Source organism: Lonchura striata, chromosome 5 (genome assembly GCF_046129695.1).
Source record: "Lonchura striata isolate bLonStr1 chromosome 5, bLonStr1.mat, whole genome shotgun sequence".
In the NCBI taxonomy this organism is placed as follows: domain Eukaryota; kingdom Metazoa; phylum Chordata; class Aves; order Passeriformes; family Estrildidae; genus Lonchura; species Lonchura striata.
The window spans coordinates 13,355,074-13,370,967 of NC_134607.1; the positions used below are offsets into that span (position 1 = coordinate 13,355,074).

The 15,894-nt window shown below is 46.3% G+C and overlaps 1 protein-coding gene across 1 annotated transcript in view; it reads left to right on the plus strand.

Moving 5' to 3' along the window:
- CECR2 (CECR2 histone acetyl-lysine reader) overlaps positions 1-15,894 on the plus strand; it is a 92,524-nt gene that overhangs the window by 55,859 nt on the left and 20,771 nt on the right. Inside the window, exons 3-6 of the mRNA XM_021535205.2 lie at positions 12,542-12,725; positions 13,423-13,562; positions 14,053-14,157; positions 14,765-14,814. Coding sequence (XP_021390880.2) covers positions 12,542-12,725; positions 13,423-13,562; positions 14,053-14,157; positions 14,765-14,814 — 479 coding nt within the window. The remainder of the gene's footprint in view (positions 1-12,541; positions 12,726-13,422; positions 13,563-14,052; positions 14,158-14,764; positions 14,815-15,894) is intronic.

The window sequence follows — 15,894 nt, forward strand, 5'->3', positions numbered from 1 at the left end:
TGTGCTGGCTGTGTACCCATGGTGCAGGAACCCCGGTGTCCCTCAGCAGAGCCCCTCAAAGCAGTAGGCATCAGCCTGCATCTTGCCCAGCCTCTCACCCCACACCAGTGTTACCTAAATCCTCCCCAGTCGTCTTCCCCAAAGGAACTTGTTCATTCCTTTTTGAGCACTCGGCTCTCTTGCTCCCTTTTCTTTTTCCATCAAACTACCTGTAACTAGTTTTTGGGTTAGTTAATAGTTCTAACACTGGCTCTTTCTGTTTTCCATTTTGATCATTCAAGAGATTGCCCTTTGTTATTCAAAGCCAAAGGTACTTGACACAGAAGCAATGCAGAAGCCCCCGGGCTTCAAGCTGCCCTGGCTGAGTGTTCCTTGTGCCTGTGAGTGATTCCCATCCTCAGTGTCTGATAAGCCTTGGGGAAGAAATGGGAAAAGAATGCAGCACTTCGAATTCCTGAGGGGTGCTGGGAGGCATGCATCCATGTGGGGACTGGAGGACATTCACCTGCTGACCAGGGCCTTTCAGAGTCAGCATTTCACTATGCCAAGGCACCCTCCTGCCTTTGACTTTGTTTACAAGGCTGACAAAAATCTGGTTTCCAATCTATCTGTCAGAGAGAAAGGTATCTTGCCTTTGCTAAATTGTTTGTAGAACTGTTCAGGTCAGATGGTTTTGTATTCAGGCCCAGGAATTGCTTCTTGAGCTCTAAAACCAACCCTAGGAATTGCTGTTTTGGATTTACTATACTGCTCTCTGGAGAACCCAGGTTCTTTGGTTTTGTGTCACTTCCAAAAAAAGTGGCATAATTTACTGATAATGTTAACTCTGTTGGTGTCATCCAGCCTGCTGATGTGCCTGTAAAATCTCCACTTTGGCATCAGCATGGCTTAATCTTCTCTTGGTGATCTTAAGCTTCACCAGGGAACCAGCTGTGCTCCACAGGTGAGAACATTGTTCCTTCAGTCTTACTCTGCACCTCTGTCTTGTGCACCAGTACCATCGACACCAGAACCTATCATGAAAACATCTCTTTGCCATTATCTTCCCCTCCTTTACTACCAGTGTTTATCTTGTGTTTATTTAGTACATAGCCTCCTGTTGGCTCTGAGACTCAGGACCTGTCTTCTGCCTCCTGCCATTCTGCCTTGGCCTCTGTCACTCACTTTCTGATTTTGAACATGACAGAGTTCTCTGTACTTCAGGGTCTTGGGAGATTCTTGTCTCTTGTTCTGAACATGCTCTGAGGGAAAAATTCATACTCCCAGTCTAGCTGTGGTGATAAATCTCGTTGGATAGGGAAGCGTTGGGCTCCAGCTCTGCTCAGCTCTCCAAGCCTGTTCACTAGCATGCCAGGGAATTCATTGCTTAATGAAAGCCATTTTCCCTGGCCTTCCCCAACCAAGATCAATGTCATCACATGGCAGGAGATGGCCTACCCTTAGACATCTCCCTTGTGTGTTCCTGTAGACACAGGAACAGGCATTTTCAGTTCTATTGTTAATTTATCATAGGGGATGGTGTGAGAGAACTTCTTCCCTTGGGTTCCACCTCAGATGTAAAATGTGATGGCATCAGAACTAGAACCACCCTGTTGTAGTACCTGCTGTGCCTCCCTTACTGGGGAAAATTTTCATAACTGATATTGCCCTTTCTTGGGCTCACTTGGCTCAACAAGGTTCCTCAAGGCAGGAAAAGAGTAGCTGACCCTTCTGGGGATGCTCAGCTTGTCTCCTCTTTAGTTGCTGAACTGTTCAGTGCTACCCCCACCAAAGAAGCAGGAAACCTCTTCACAGACATTGGAGTTTTCTTCCCATTCAGACAGGCAGGATGTCTGACCAACTTTCTCACCAGGAGTTTTCTGGAGGTTCCTGTATATTTCCAGATGCACAGTATTTTACCATTTTAGCCATATCTCAAGGAACTGAGGTCTCTATTTTCAAGCCTTCCCCCATGCTGGAGCTGTAGTGCAAGTTTCAACATGATGGTTGAAAATGCATGTCAGTGACTGATTACAGAGCTGTTTTCCTCTTGAAGTTTAAAGCTACCCTTGCTGCTTTCAGGGGCTGTATATCACGCTGAATGCACCTGATTTGTTAATACACCCTTTGACTAATGGTTTCAGGGTAGTGCCCTAAAGGTAAAACTGAATAAACTGTGAAGTGCAGAGTATCTGTGGGGTTAGTGTGTCAGCAAAGCTGGGCAGGTGTGTTTACACACACATTTGGTGTGAACATGGTCACCCTGAGTCAAAAACAATGCCCATGGAAAATAGCATCATCACCCTTAGTTTATTGTATTTATGCAGATGTAATTAAGGGGCAAGACAGTTTTTAAAACTGTCTCGAATTGTCTGTTCTTTCTATGCATTCAAAGTAAAATAATCCTGTCTGTTAATCTAATGCTACATTAATTCATGTTTTCACAAAGATGTATAGCAATGCAGTTTGCTCAACATAGTGATGTTTCAGGATCTTTTAGTAGAATTCTTTTCACCCTCTTTTAATCCACTTATCCAACTCATTGATTTGTCATTATTGGTTTTCACTCAAATTGCAGCATCAGTAGTGTAGGGTGGAGTTCCTACTTCTCTGTCCAAAACCCTGCATGTAGTGAGAGCACATGTCATCCCCTGATGGAGATTGTGCAGAGACTCATCGAGTTTGAGGGAAGGGTTGAGCTAGCATTGAAAGACAAAAAAAATTTATTTTAGTCCTGTTAATATTTCCTGAATCTGTCTGGGCAGTGTATGTATCCTCCTGCTTATCCCTTTTTCCCCCAGGATTTTATCTTCCTGTGGTACCATGTACCTTCAAGTGTTGTTTGGGATGGTTCTGGCTGCTCTGGTTTAATTGATACCATATTCCAATTTCTTCCTTTCCCTAATCAAGCAACAAAAACATTGAAGCAGTCCTTGCTCCTACCTAAAAAATATATGCAGGCCCCTGCACGCAGCATGCATCTAGTTAGCAATATGTGTCTTCCTCATCTTCCAAGAACTGCATAATCCACCAGGCTTGGCAAATCCAACCCCTTTTCCCTCCAATGTTTCACATCTTCACACCAATCACTTTCTTTCCCTGGCTCACTCGGCCATGTAGGCTGCTGGTCTCTTGGGAAGGGGAGATGGATGCTGGGCATCTGCTCACTCCTTCCTCCTATTGTGGTGGGGAGGGTGAGGGAGAAAACAGCAAGGCAGATAAGGGCAGTGAGGAGCAGCTGGGCATAGGTGAAAGAAGGGCCATCAGTGCCTTCAGGTTGTGTTTCCTTCACCTGAAATTACTTTCACCTTCTCACACCGAAGGAGAAACAGCAATATGCCTTTCTGTTGCCTCCCTGTACTTTGAGGTGTTCGAGGCAGGGCCACAACACCAAACACTTGTGGCCTCTCCTGCTGATCCTGGGGATGGTGATGAAAACAGAGCAGCCCTGGCTCACAGAAGGGTGCTTGGAGCTCCTGCAAGCAGAGAGACAGAATATGACAGGACAGTTCAAAGTAACAGGTATGTGTGATTTCTCCTACCAGTGCTGCCTTTCTTTCACACAGCTCAATTAACAGGGGTCATAGAGCACTGATTAGCTGCCTTGGCGTTTTGTGAACATAAAGCAGTGAAAAACCCAGGGTGAATGGGGGAAAAAAAGATCAAATAGACACTTATCTCAGTACTCCTGCCTGTCCCTGGCATTTGCCAGCCTAAGGAAAGAGCCTTTCCAGAAGAGACCAATGCAGGACCGTGCTGTATCTGTGCTGATATCTCTGCTGCTTTTCTGCCTTTCCTCAACAAAATAACAAACAAGGCACCCCCAGCAGCTGTGTCATTTATAGGGTTGTTGCTAGATAAGAGCCAAATCACTGGAGAAGCGTGGGCCACAGGCAGCTGGGGAAGATCAGAGCGTGCCCTTTTGCCACACTGGTGTGTGAGATGGCTTCAGCTCCTCCTCAGAAGGAGTGGACTTGCTACCTCCTGTCCTTCGGGTGAGGGAAAAGGGGTGGGAGGCAGCACATACCAGTTCAGGGGAGGTAGAAGGGCATCTCCATCTAGTTTGAGACTTGCTGAGAGTGGTCTAGTAATGCTAAGGAACCCTGCAAACTTCCACGGTTGCTCAGGCTGTGGCTGGGGTGAAAAATCTGGACAAGCAGACCTGGAATGTTCCTGAAGGGTGGGCAGCTGGGGTGACCTCGTGCCTTCCCTTCTCTTCCTTCATACCCCCCTTATTTTGGGGGTAGTAAAGCAACGCTCCCACTTCAGCTGTCATCCCCAGGTTAAGTGCTTCACTTGCTTCTGTCAAGCCAACATATGCTCCTGTGGTGTGATCCCTTATTAGAGCAGACAGCCCACATCAGCTCTCCATTCTCCCTGCCTCCCCAGAGACACTGCCTCGCTCCAGAGCTGTTCCTATTCTGCTACTCTGTGGGATGCAGCATGTGTGCCAGCTCCCCTTCCAGCTTCCCTGGGTTTGGTTTCATGGAAGATGGAGAAGACAAGGAGTAGGAGTGTTCTTACAGCTGCTGACAGCCATGGGTTTTCATAGATGATTTTTCCCCCTCTCCTGAAGATGAATGCTGAGTTCAGGTGGGAAGTCCACCATGTAAATTAGATCCAACCATGTAAATTAAATCCAACCATGTAAATTGGATTTCTTTAGCAGGATTGTGCTGCCCTTCTACTGGTGAACCTCCTGTCCTAGCTTAGTGTTACCATGTTGGAGGAAAGGTACAGAACGCCAGTGTCTTCTCTAAGCATTGCTTCAGCATATTCTCGAGGTGGTCTCTGGTCTCTGCCACATTTGAGTTCTGGAAGTGAGTTATGGGATGGATAAATGAGGAGCAGGGAACAGGAATTCCTAGGATGCTGAAATTGCTGTCTTTTGCTTTTGTAGAAGACATGGGTGTATCTTTCGTGGATGTGGGAGCCTACAATTGCTCATGTTTCAGGCTGCCAAATCCTGGAGTTAGGCCAGATTGTTTTAGAGAAGAGCTGCTGCTACTTAACATTTGCTAACTAGGTAATCTTTCGTCCTTCTGTTTTGAAACAAAACAGTGGTTCTAATGTAGAAAGATTGTATTCTCATGTTCAGCAATGGTGAAGACAAATGTCCTTGTGTGGAGATCCCGGTGCCATCCACCTGCTTAGCTCTTCAGATGTCTTTCTCTTCCCTTACCTGATGGCCACACAGGTAAGCCACAGAATTACTGAGGTTTGGGCAATGTCTGCATTCAAAAAACTAATTCTAGCTTGCCGTGGAGGACAAAAGGCAGACCTGTAAATGCCTTGTTATGGTCTTGTGCTCCAGCAATCTCTGCTGTCTTTACAACTCTGGGAGGAGAAACTTTACTCTGGAGGTCTGATCAATGTAATTTGAATTTTTCCTCCCCTACTTTGTGATCTCATTCAGGGTCCATTAATGTCAGCTGTACTCTTGTTCACAGCCACTACAGCAGGTTTTCTCCAGGCATGATTCAAAACAGGCACTGAAAAGCAGGATGTGTCTGAGTGTTTCCTTCATCAGAAGAGTTCTGCATTGTTGGACCTTGCTCAGGTCTGTCACAAGTATGGTGTGGAGTTACTGCTCCCTCTAGACTGTCCTTGGCTGGATTTTTGGAAGGCTGTCCCCATCAGTGGTGCAGCTAGTGGCACTGCTAAATGTGGCTGTTAAAGCCCAAGGTCACAACTCCTGGCTCTCCAGCTTCTTGGTCATTTTGCTGTGCTGCAGGGAATGTTCTGTGGAGAGACCCTTCAGGGTGCTCACTTGGTCACCCTGATGACAAGCTGGCCCAGGTCTGAGCAATCTGTGCTCCCTGTTGGCTTGCAAGCCTCCTGAGCCAGCTGCACACACAGGGCTTGGAAGGATTCCTCTCCAACCCTCTTCTCCCCCTGGAGGATGGGGTAGTATCTCTTTACTCCTGCATCATACTTGACTTTAGTTTCTCAGTAGGGTAAATTGAAGGTGAAGTACAAGCTGGTCCATAAAGCTTCCTCCCCCACCTCAGATAAGAAAGCTCATTAATACAGTAAAAAAAAAAAGGTCTCCATTGTTACATGAGAGCTCAAGGTCAGGCTGGTAGTAGTAACTCATATTGCTTCTAAGGTCACCCTAAGCTTTCTCTTTCTGACAAGCCACGATAGATTGATCATGGGGGCCCTTACATTAATTTTTTTTCTTCTGAAATAGGCTTTGCTTCTCCTGACCCTGTTAATGATGTTTGACTGAGGTCATCCCAGCAAACCCTGAATCCTTCCCATTACCTTCCAAAGGCCTTGCCTTTGTGCCAAAGCATTGTATGCTTGTTAAGAATTAAGCTTTCCTGATCTCTGCTGTAGCAAAGGAGCTGTCTTCATTGGAGAGGCGAGAAATATCTTGAATGCCATCTGTCAGATAATGCTCTCATTAACACCTGAGTGACTCTCAACACCAAGCTGGTGCCTTTTTGCCAATTCAGAACTTAAAAGGTGCCAGCCCATAAGGTGAAATATCTTCAGTCCATAAAATTAATTCCATTATAAAACGTCTGTTCTAGTAAGACCTAGATTTTTGGGTTTTTTTGGTTTGTTTGGGGTTTTTTTTTTGGTTTTTTTTTTGTTTTTTTTAACTAGAGAGGTCATAAAGACAAAGCCAGTTCTCTTGTGTGCTGTGAATTAGATGCCCAAGAAGAGTTTTTTCATTTAGCACTGAGAACCTCCTAAAATCCACACTTGTGCTCGGTGACTGAATGTATCCAAGTCTTTTTCAGCTTTTAAAGCCTTTACTGGACAGAAGTATCACTTCTATTATTTCCCTTTAGTGGCTAACTCTGTAATAGGAACTTCAAGAGTAATTACATTTATGTTTAAATGGTCTTTGGTAGAAAGGCTGAGCTCTCCCAGCCTTGTTTTCCATGTTCCTCCCACATACAACTCTTGGATAGGAGTTGGAAGAGGTCTGTTGTTGTTCCTGCTCTCTGTCATCCTCTGGCTTTGTCAGGGTTCTTGGTGTTAATCTCAAGAACAATATACTGTCTGGGATTAGATGCAGGTCACCCTTGCCTTTTTCCCAGCAGTTTTAGCTCAAGAGCATGCCAGTATTTACTCTTCCATTGCATTTTGTAAATTAAATGAAACAAGAGACTTAAAACACTGTCAACATGATAGATATTCTAGCTAGTGGGTCCAGGCAATTATTTGGCATCTAAACTTTCATAAGGCTTATTTGTGTGTGCCAGCAGTGTCCAAACATCGTTGGTAAATTTTGTCTCCAGTATTTCAACTCCTTACCTTAATATTTCCTTTAATCCAATATTTGCTCCCATAGGACCAGAGATTTTGTGAGGGGTGGGTTTTAGGGTTTTCTTTTAAAGATGTGTGTCGGGGAAGGGCTTGTAAAAAAATTGGCAGCAGTAGACCAGATAGGGCAATGTGCTGTGACAGTAATTCCACACTTGGGCCATGGCATGCTGCCTGCAGGAAGCACAGATTGACACGGGGACTCTCTTACTGAATCAGTGTTTGGTTTAGCTTTTGTTTGTTTGGCTTGATTTTGTTTACAGTTTTCCAGCCAAGATTTGATTTACTTTGGAGTCTTTAAAACTAAAAGCACAAGTGACTCTGCTTCCTTTGGGCATGAGGATAAAAAAAAACCAAAAAACCAAAAACCAAAAGAAGCATTGTGTGTCAGTACACATAATTCCAGCCCCAATTTGCTCAGAAGGAATTTCACATTGAGTTTGTTCCTACAGGGTCCCTGTGGGGCTGGAGTCTCTAGGTGCAGCTGTTCCCTGCCAAGCGTGCACACCAGAAGCTCCAACTAAATTTTCCCATTTTTCTGTTAAATTTTCACCCTCTGTTCCTGAGGTCTCCAAAGGAGCTGCTCTAGGAAGCCGGGCACAAGAGCAGTGGCCGAGCTTCTTTTTTGTGAGAGCAGAGCATGACCCCAGGCGGGCGATGGGAAGGGTGCCTCTCCTTTGAGCAGGGAAAACACTGGGATGGCCAGGCTGGGGGAGGAGTGCTCAGCTCCCCTCTGGTGGGGCACACAGAAACCTCCCTCTCTGGGAGGCAGCCGGGCAGCAGATGGCCGGGCTGCGGCGCTGAGCCGGCAGGGCTGGATCATTTCTCTGGGCGCTGATACCCATGGTGGAGAGGAGCCCCTCCCTCAACTTGCTCCATCTTCTTTATGCCCTGATTTTTTTGCAGCTGCTACTAAAGATCACAGGCAACTTGAGCTGCAGCCTCGGTGGTACTCTTGTGGATTGTCTGATGCTGTTCCTCCCCTTTGACACAGACGTGCTAGGTTGTGTCCTTCCCTGTGCCCCAGATTTCTCTTTGCATATGCAACATATGATTAAAACTTTCAACCACAGTTGCAATTCAGCTTTGACCTCCTTTCTAATCCTTGCAACAAGAGATAGGGACCTCTGACAACAACCCTGTGGTTTCAGAGTGTAGCCTGGAATAAGACTAAGAATTGCACTGGGCTCTTGAAAAATCATTGCATCCATGTGGGATGTACCACATAGATATGCTTGTACCATTCCACCACTGTCCCACTACAGCTATCCAAATTGCTTTGCACATCGGGGAGCAACTGCAAAGCAAGGGATGTTTTGACAAGTGAGTGAAGGTTTTTCTCAGTTTTATGAAATATTAATGGTGCTAGTCAAGTTGGTATGGGAGAAGTTTTAAAGAGTTCTTCGAGGTACCTTTTCTGGTCTGTTATAGCTGGTTTCTGTAGTACTTTTCCTTGGTTACTGAGCTGTGTGGAAGCTGCCTGTGTTATACATCAGGAAGTGGTTCAGCAGTAGTGAGAGTTGTGGCCCGTCATCTCACACTTTTCTTGTAAATTGTTACTAAGGCTCCAAATTTACTTTCAGAGGAGGGTTGGTCTTCCTTTGGATACATGCCCTGAGACAGAATGTGCCCATGTACCAGTTCAACCTCCTTGGGAATGCTCCAGTTTTTTAAAGAAAAGGATGACTGACCTAACACTGCCTCCCTTTGCTGAGTGTTTTTACACATCTCAGTGATGCTGAGATCCTCTGGAGAAGAGATACATCTGTCTCCTCAGCTCAGTGATTTCCTTCCTGCCTTCTTCGTACTAACAAAAGAATTTTTGGAGGTTCTCAGCTGCAGCAGAGACTCTGTAGGACTTTCAAGTGTATTGATCAGTAAGAACTGCTGAGCTTGAAAGAAGGGTATTTAACAGACTGTATGCAGGTAATTCCATTCCTGGATCCAGTCTTTCTGATTCTTGGGTTTTAATTTTATAGGTAATTCTAAACAGTTATTCCTGGCCATTTCTGCTTTGAGAAGGGAAGAATCCCAGGGGCAGGGTTTTCATAAATTGCTGTCCTCCCTGAAGATTTTCTTTTCCGAACCAAGAGAGCTGTTTCAGAAACTTTTTCAAGGGTAAATATAAGAGATGGGTAAATGAAACTAACTGTAGGTGTGGCAGACACGGTGAAGACGAGCACCATACATTTGTCTGGAGAAAAGAGGTCGGTTCCCATTAAGAGGGAAAATATAAATTGGGTACGATTGAGAGTGATTGGGAATGCCTTGAGACATCTGTTTCCCATCTCTGGTTCTTATTTCTATCCTTATTTAAAGCGACAAATGCACAGTAGCTGTCTTTGAAAATTGATGGGGGTAGGAACTCAAAAGTACTCTTAAGAACAGAGCTTGTAATGCACTGAACACCGGGTGGACAGCGGAAATTTCTAGTGTTAGCCACTTACGTGAAAGTCAAACTAAAACCAAATTGCTTAGATCAACAAAGCCAATCCCTAGGGGGAAGGAGAGTTACATAGGCAAAGATTTCAAATGATCTTCTGGAATTAAACAGCTTCCTGGATCAGTTTTCTTTGAGAACAGCCAAAGTGATAGAGCAAGATAAGTGAACTCATGCAAGTGGTAAAAGTATCTGTCTGATCCATGCCTGCTTTTTTTTTAGGTAGAAAAAAAAAAATAGGAGTAGATAGAACCCTTTTATTTTTGTCATTTCTTCCTGGCAGTCCTTTTTGTCCACTAGTTATTCAGGATCCTAGGGAAACTGCTTTTTCAGTCCATTTTATTGGAAATAGCTAGAACCTCTGTATCAGATTTGATTAAATAATCTCCTGCCTTGAGCTCTGGCAGAGTTGAAGAGCCCACTTCTGGGCTGAAACTCAAATGCCATCTGAGAGCTTACAATCATTTGCCTTCTGATTCTGGACTAAGCATCCAAATACAAGTGATGCTTTACTGCTTTCAGGAAAAGGTGTTCTGGTCACTATTTCTGTTCTGGATAGACAATCAAAGCTGTTCTTTCTTTCCTTCTTTCCTTCTTTCCTTCTTTCCTTCTTTCCTTCTTTCCTTCTTAACCTTCTTTCTTTTTTTTTTTTTAATATTTTAGTCTAATGGCTAATGTAAATATCTGATATTTATGATACATTATCAGATACCACTCTTAAAAAGTCTGTAAAGGGAATCTATTATTGCCCTCTTTCCCAAATCTAAGTCCCTTCTGGAAGTTAGGTCTTGGGGTATTTGAGAAAGACAATGCAGGAATGCACAGCTACTTCAGGTAGGTGTCCTGTGTACTGAATATCTCACTTTAAAAAATGGATGTTTGCTGTAGTTTTCACCCTAAAATTACTACTTGAGGCATTTCATAAAATGGAATGTCAGTCCTCCCTTTGTGACTGAACTTTGTCAGCATAGGGGGCTGTTCCAAGTTGTATTTGTCTGATTGCTGATATTAGTGAAACAACAACGCTTGGGAACACTGGTGCTTTGCTTGTGTCATGTAGAGGGAGCAAACTCCAGGTTGCAGAGGGCTCTAGGTCCAGGTACACTCAAGCATCTGTTGTTTAATACAACCAGAGGGCTGGTAACTGGTGTGGTGAGAGCAGTTATCTCTGGGAGGTCAGCTTGCATTTGACGTCAGAAAGGAGCAGGCTGGTGAGGAGTGATCTGCAGGGTGATCTGTACTTCTTTCTACTCAAGGAGGAAGGGAAATGCTGCCAGGTGGACATGGTTTGAGGCATCTGTTCCTTCGTTCTCACAGTCACTGTCCAGTCATGGTCCTTGCAAAGAAGTCTGGTCTTTACCAAATGTGTGAAGACCCCTGTCTAATAGCTAACTGCTTGTTGACTTTTAATGATCTTTCTTCAGCTGGATCACACTCCTGCACCTCTTTGTTAAAATATAATAGCTTTTGTAGAAGTTAGCAATTTCTCAGGGAAATGCAATTCTGTAGTGCTGGCACTGTTCCATTAATCATATAGAGTAATCTGTTTGTGCCAAAAACCTATCAAGTGGAGCTGCCTTTTTGAGAGCTGGTGGGAATGTGTACCCAGTGGTGTTCTTGCTGGCATATGGACTTCCCGTGTGTGCAAGAATGGGGGGGGTCCCCTTTTGCTGTGCTCAGGGTACACAATTCAAGCAGGCTGAGCAAGCCTGGCAACTCTCAGGACTCAAAGTCATATGGACAGATCCTCAGAAAGTTTTATATTTAGGGACATGGCCCCTTATACTGAAATTCCTTCCCCTGAAATTTTGAGCATTCAGAATAAAGGCTTAAGTATCTTTGAAATATAGACAGGAGTTCTTTTAGCCTTAAGCTCCCTCAGTGGTCTTAAACATGTCATATGGGGACATTCACTCTCACTGCTAGATGAGGGTAAGAAATATCTGCTTCCTTGGGTTTTATGATGAACTGCTGGCAGTGCAAGCAGGACTTAATGTGACCCAGCTAGAAAATTGGAAAGATCATTTTAATAGTAATGTTTATGAAGATCTCAAGTGTTCATCTTGATGGTCTGAGAGAGTACAGAGTGGGGAGTCCTCTGTCCTGACTCCTTTTTGGGAGGCGCACTCCTACTGGGGATAAGCCTTATTGTGTGGCAGCATCCAAGCCACTGAGTGAGGTGGAATGTGCAGATATCCTGCCAGAGCCACCAAGGGAGGAACAGGCAGAAAGTGGCAGGACCTGTGGTAGGGGGAGAGAAGAGACCAGGGACCATGACGGGAGTATGGGAAGCATACAGCAGCAAAGTGGGGAGGAAGCCATCACCTATGCAAAGTCTCAATCCACTGAACTGGGGCATGAAAAACTTCTTTAGAAGTGGAGAGGAGCAGGCCTTGGCAATGATAGATGTGAAGGGCAAAGGGAAATCTGAAGAAAATGGTCTCCACATCAAATGAGAAGAGTTGGAAGGGGACCAGACTCATAAATTTTGTTGCACCCCATTTTAGTTAAGGGTGGCAGTTGATGCCAGCACAAGGCATTGCCCATTGGGGTAGAAAGGAGATGAGTTGCTACCATGTCTGGTTCATTCTCCTTAGAAAGAAATAACAGTCTGTGCACAAAAAGCTGTCTGTGTATAACATGACATCCCATGATGTTGCAATGAGATTGCTGTGTTTTGGGAATGTGAATGACAGAGCTGCATCCAGCCATAGCTCACAGTTTTCCTCCAGGTGCTCTTTGTCTCTGCATTGTGTTGGTTGCAGTTGCTTGGTGCACCAGGTGTTTCTGGACATGGCAAACTACAGTAAGCGTGTGAGATTTTTTTTCTTCCTTGGTTAGATCCCAGACGTTTCACAGCTACCTGGAGGACATCATCAACTACCGCTGGGAGCTGGAGGAAGGGAAGCCCAACCCTTTGCGGGAGTGCACTTTCCAGGAGCTGCCCCTGCGCACGCGGGTGGAGATCCTGCACCGCCTCTGTGACTACCGCCTCGATGCAGACGATGTCTTCGACCTCCTCAAGGTGCTTTGGGCAGGAGGGGCGAGGGAAACTGTGTGGCCACAGAAGCTGGGCCAGATCAGAATCTTCCTGGGATGAGAAGGGGTCACAGTGGGTCAGCAGGTCCCTTTGCCCTCCTCTGCCTTGCTCAGAACTTGGGCCCTTGTTCTGTGTGGATGTATTCTTAACATGGGAGTCACTAAGGAAGTTGGCTTTATTGGCTACTCTTTCTGCAAAGAAGAGTGAATTTGGAGATGCTTTAATGGTAATGGCAGGGCCATGAGAGCAGAGACTGCTGCTTTGCTGGGGGATGCTGTGAGATGAAAGGATGGGGATGAAGTATACTGGGGGAGCTGGGGGAGGGTAGAGCAGGGGATGGGGGAAGGGAGCTTCTCAGGGCTGTGCGTGACTGGTGACTGTCGCCAGCACTAATTAGACCTTCCCTGTCAGGAGCACCAGAGATGAAATGTTAAAACGAGAGAGGCCATTCAAATTAGAGATGCCAATCTAAATCCCTCCCTGGACAGAGAGAGAACGTCATCTTCCCCCTGGAGTAACATTTTCCCAGCTCTGAGGCTGGGAGGAGCAGCTGTACTGCTGCTGTGGCATGGTGGGAAGGAGGGAGGGAGGTGTTTACGGAGGGGTGTCATCATGTTTTGTGTGACAATGTGGCCGCTTTTCAACTTGTCACCGTCTGGCGGGGGGCTCCTGGTGGGCACAGGGCTTGGACGCCGACAGCCTCCGCGTGGAGCCACTGGGCGAGGACAGCAGCGGTGCCCTGTACTGGTACTTCTACGGCACGCGGATGTACAAGGAGGACCCGGTGCAGGGCAAAACCAACGGAGAGCTGGCTCCAGACAGGTAATGGCCCACGCACACACCCCCTGCAGTGGCTGGGTGCAGGGGCAAGGGGGGCACGGCCCAGCCAGCCCGGAGGGGCTCCGTCTGACTGCTGTTGTGCCGGGGGGAGCGGGGCCTGGAGAGGGGCAGCGCGGGCGGGACCGGAGTTGCCAAGCAGACTGGGAGCTGCCCCGCACCACGCATTGTGTCGCAGGCAGCCTGCAGCCTTTGTGGCACCGGCAGAGCCTGCTGTGGGAGCGATGCTGCCTGCCCCACCGCATTCCTGCCTGTCTGCCCTGCACCATTCTGTGCCGTGCCGGCGGCTCCCAGATCAGGCTCCCAGCCAGTGGGAATCCCTCCTCTCCCCTCCCCGTCCTGTTGCTGCTCTGATTTAATCCCTCCTTTGCTTGGGATCCTAGCAGCTGTTCCGATTTCCGTGCCCTTCTCGCATCCTGCCAGCCTCGGTTCCCTTGCTCGACAGATCTTTCATGGTGGTTTTACCATTTTTCAGGGGATGTGGGGGGCAGACGAACACCCCAAATGTTCCTGGGAAAACAGGCAAGAGACGAGGGCGACCTCCAAAGCGGAAAAAACTACTGGAGGAAAATTTGCTGAGGTATGGAAGGGTACTTTCTGCAACAAGACATAAAATACATACATTCCCAGAGGGAAGTATAATGTATTTCTGGGGTTCCCCCAGTAACTATGTATATACCATGCAGCCAAAATTTCAATGCAATTCAGAAGTGAAGCAAGCTCAGACTTGGCGGATTCTTTGATTACTCTCCAAAGCAAATTCTGACTGAGCTGGAAGTTTGTGAAACAGTGGGCATCACTCTTCCAACCACCTCACTTCAAATGCAGTTCCACCATGCAAGCGCTAGGAAATTTGGTTCTGATAAAGAGTACTTTTATTTTGTGGCTTGAAACCAGAAAACCTGGCCACTTGAGTCCATATAGATTTTAGAATACTTCCCTTAAGAACTGAGATACTCTACTTGCCAAACCTCATCCTGCACCCTTCACTTATAAAAACTTTAGGAAGCTGTGATAAATACATCTTCAGAAATACATTTCAAATGTGTGTGTTCTGCAGTGTTCTTTTCATGATTTTGCTCTGCACTGGATAATTTCGGTGTTCCCTACTCTTCTCCTCAGAAAAAGCTACATTTCGGTGATGTGATGTCCTTATTGTATCACTCCTTCTCTTTCTTTTTTGGTAGGGAGAAGGCAGAAGAAAACTTGCTTATCCACGAGACTCAGATAAGAAATGGTAAAGAGATTTTAGTATTAGGGTTGATACCACCCACTAATAAGGCTCTTAAATTATCAAAACCCAGAGAGATGCCTGAGAGACAGCCCGGCCTTTCTCAGGAGAGTCTTTCTGCTGGTGCCTGGGGCCAAGTTTGGAAGGAAGGGTTTGTGTTACAGAGTGCCTGGCATTTGAAGCCTGGGCACCTGCAGGCTTCCTATTTTGTCATGGCTGAGTTTGGGATGAAGAAACCTAACCTGCTGGGATACACTGGAATTCAAGGGCTCACCTGAAAAAGCAGGCTGTGAAAGGTCCTCAGTCTCCCAGGAGTAAGGTAAAAACACACCCCTCTTGTTAGCAGGTGTGTTTTTTCAGATGGGGAAGAGTCAGTGATGCTAAGATAGGGAAGGAAAAACCTTTTTGATCCTCTCACTTTTCCTTCCTCGTGGCCATTGGGTGGCTGAGAGTGGTAAACGATGTCTTGGGGGTACCCAGCTAAGGGTTAACGAGGCAAAAAGCGAGTTAGCAACATGATGTGAAAGTGAGTTCAAGGGAGCTGGGACTCATTTGTCATACATGTGTATCCACTGGCTTCCACAAAACCCAGGGACTCGGCCTGCCTGTTGCCTCACAATAAAAGGCAAGGGTGGCATTGTCTTTCCCGTGCCTCCTTCCATTTGCCCTTTGTCTTCAGATTTCCTGGCGGCCACTCCAGCTTCTCTGGAGCCGGGTGGCAGAGGCGCTGGGGGTTTTATCAGATCATTGTCTTCAGCAAATTGTGTCACTTCAGCTGCAGAGTAATCTTCTGCTGGCACAAAGCAGTGCCTTAGCCCTGTTTGCTATTGAAATGAGTTGTCCACGGGCAGCTGGCAAGGGAATGAGAAACAAGGATGCAGGCTTTGGGGGCAGGATGCAGGTAAGCTCCCTGCTGCAAGTGGGCAAGGGATGGATGGCTTTGCATAACCAGAGCAGCAGAACCAGCACATGGCTGGAGCTTTGCTGTCTCATTTACCAGTCCCCAGTGCACTCACAGAGCTGAAACTCTGTGCCACTCCACCCCAGGCAGTGACAGAGGGCAGGTCCTGGAGAGAACCTGCAGCT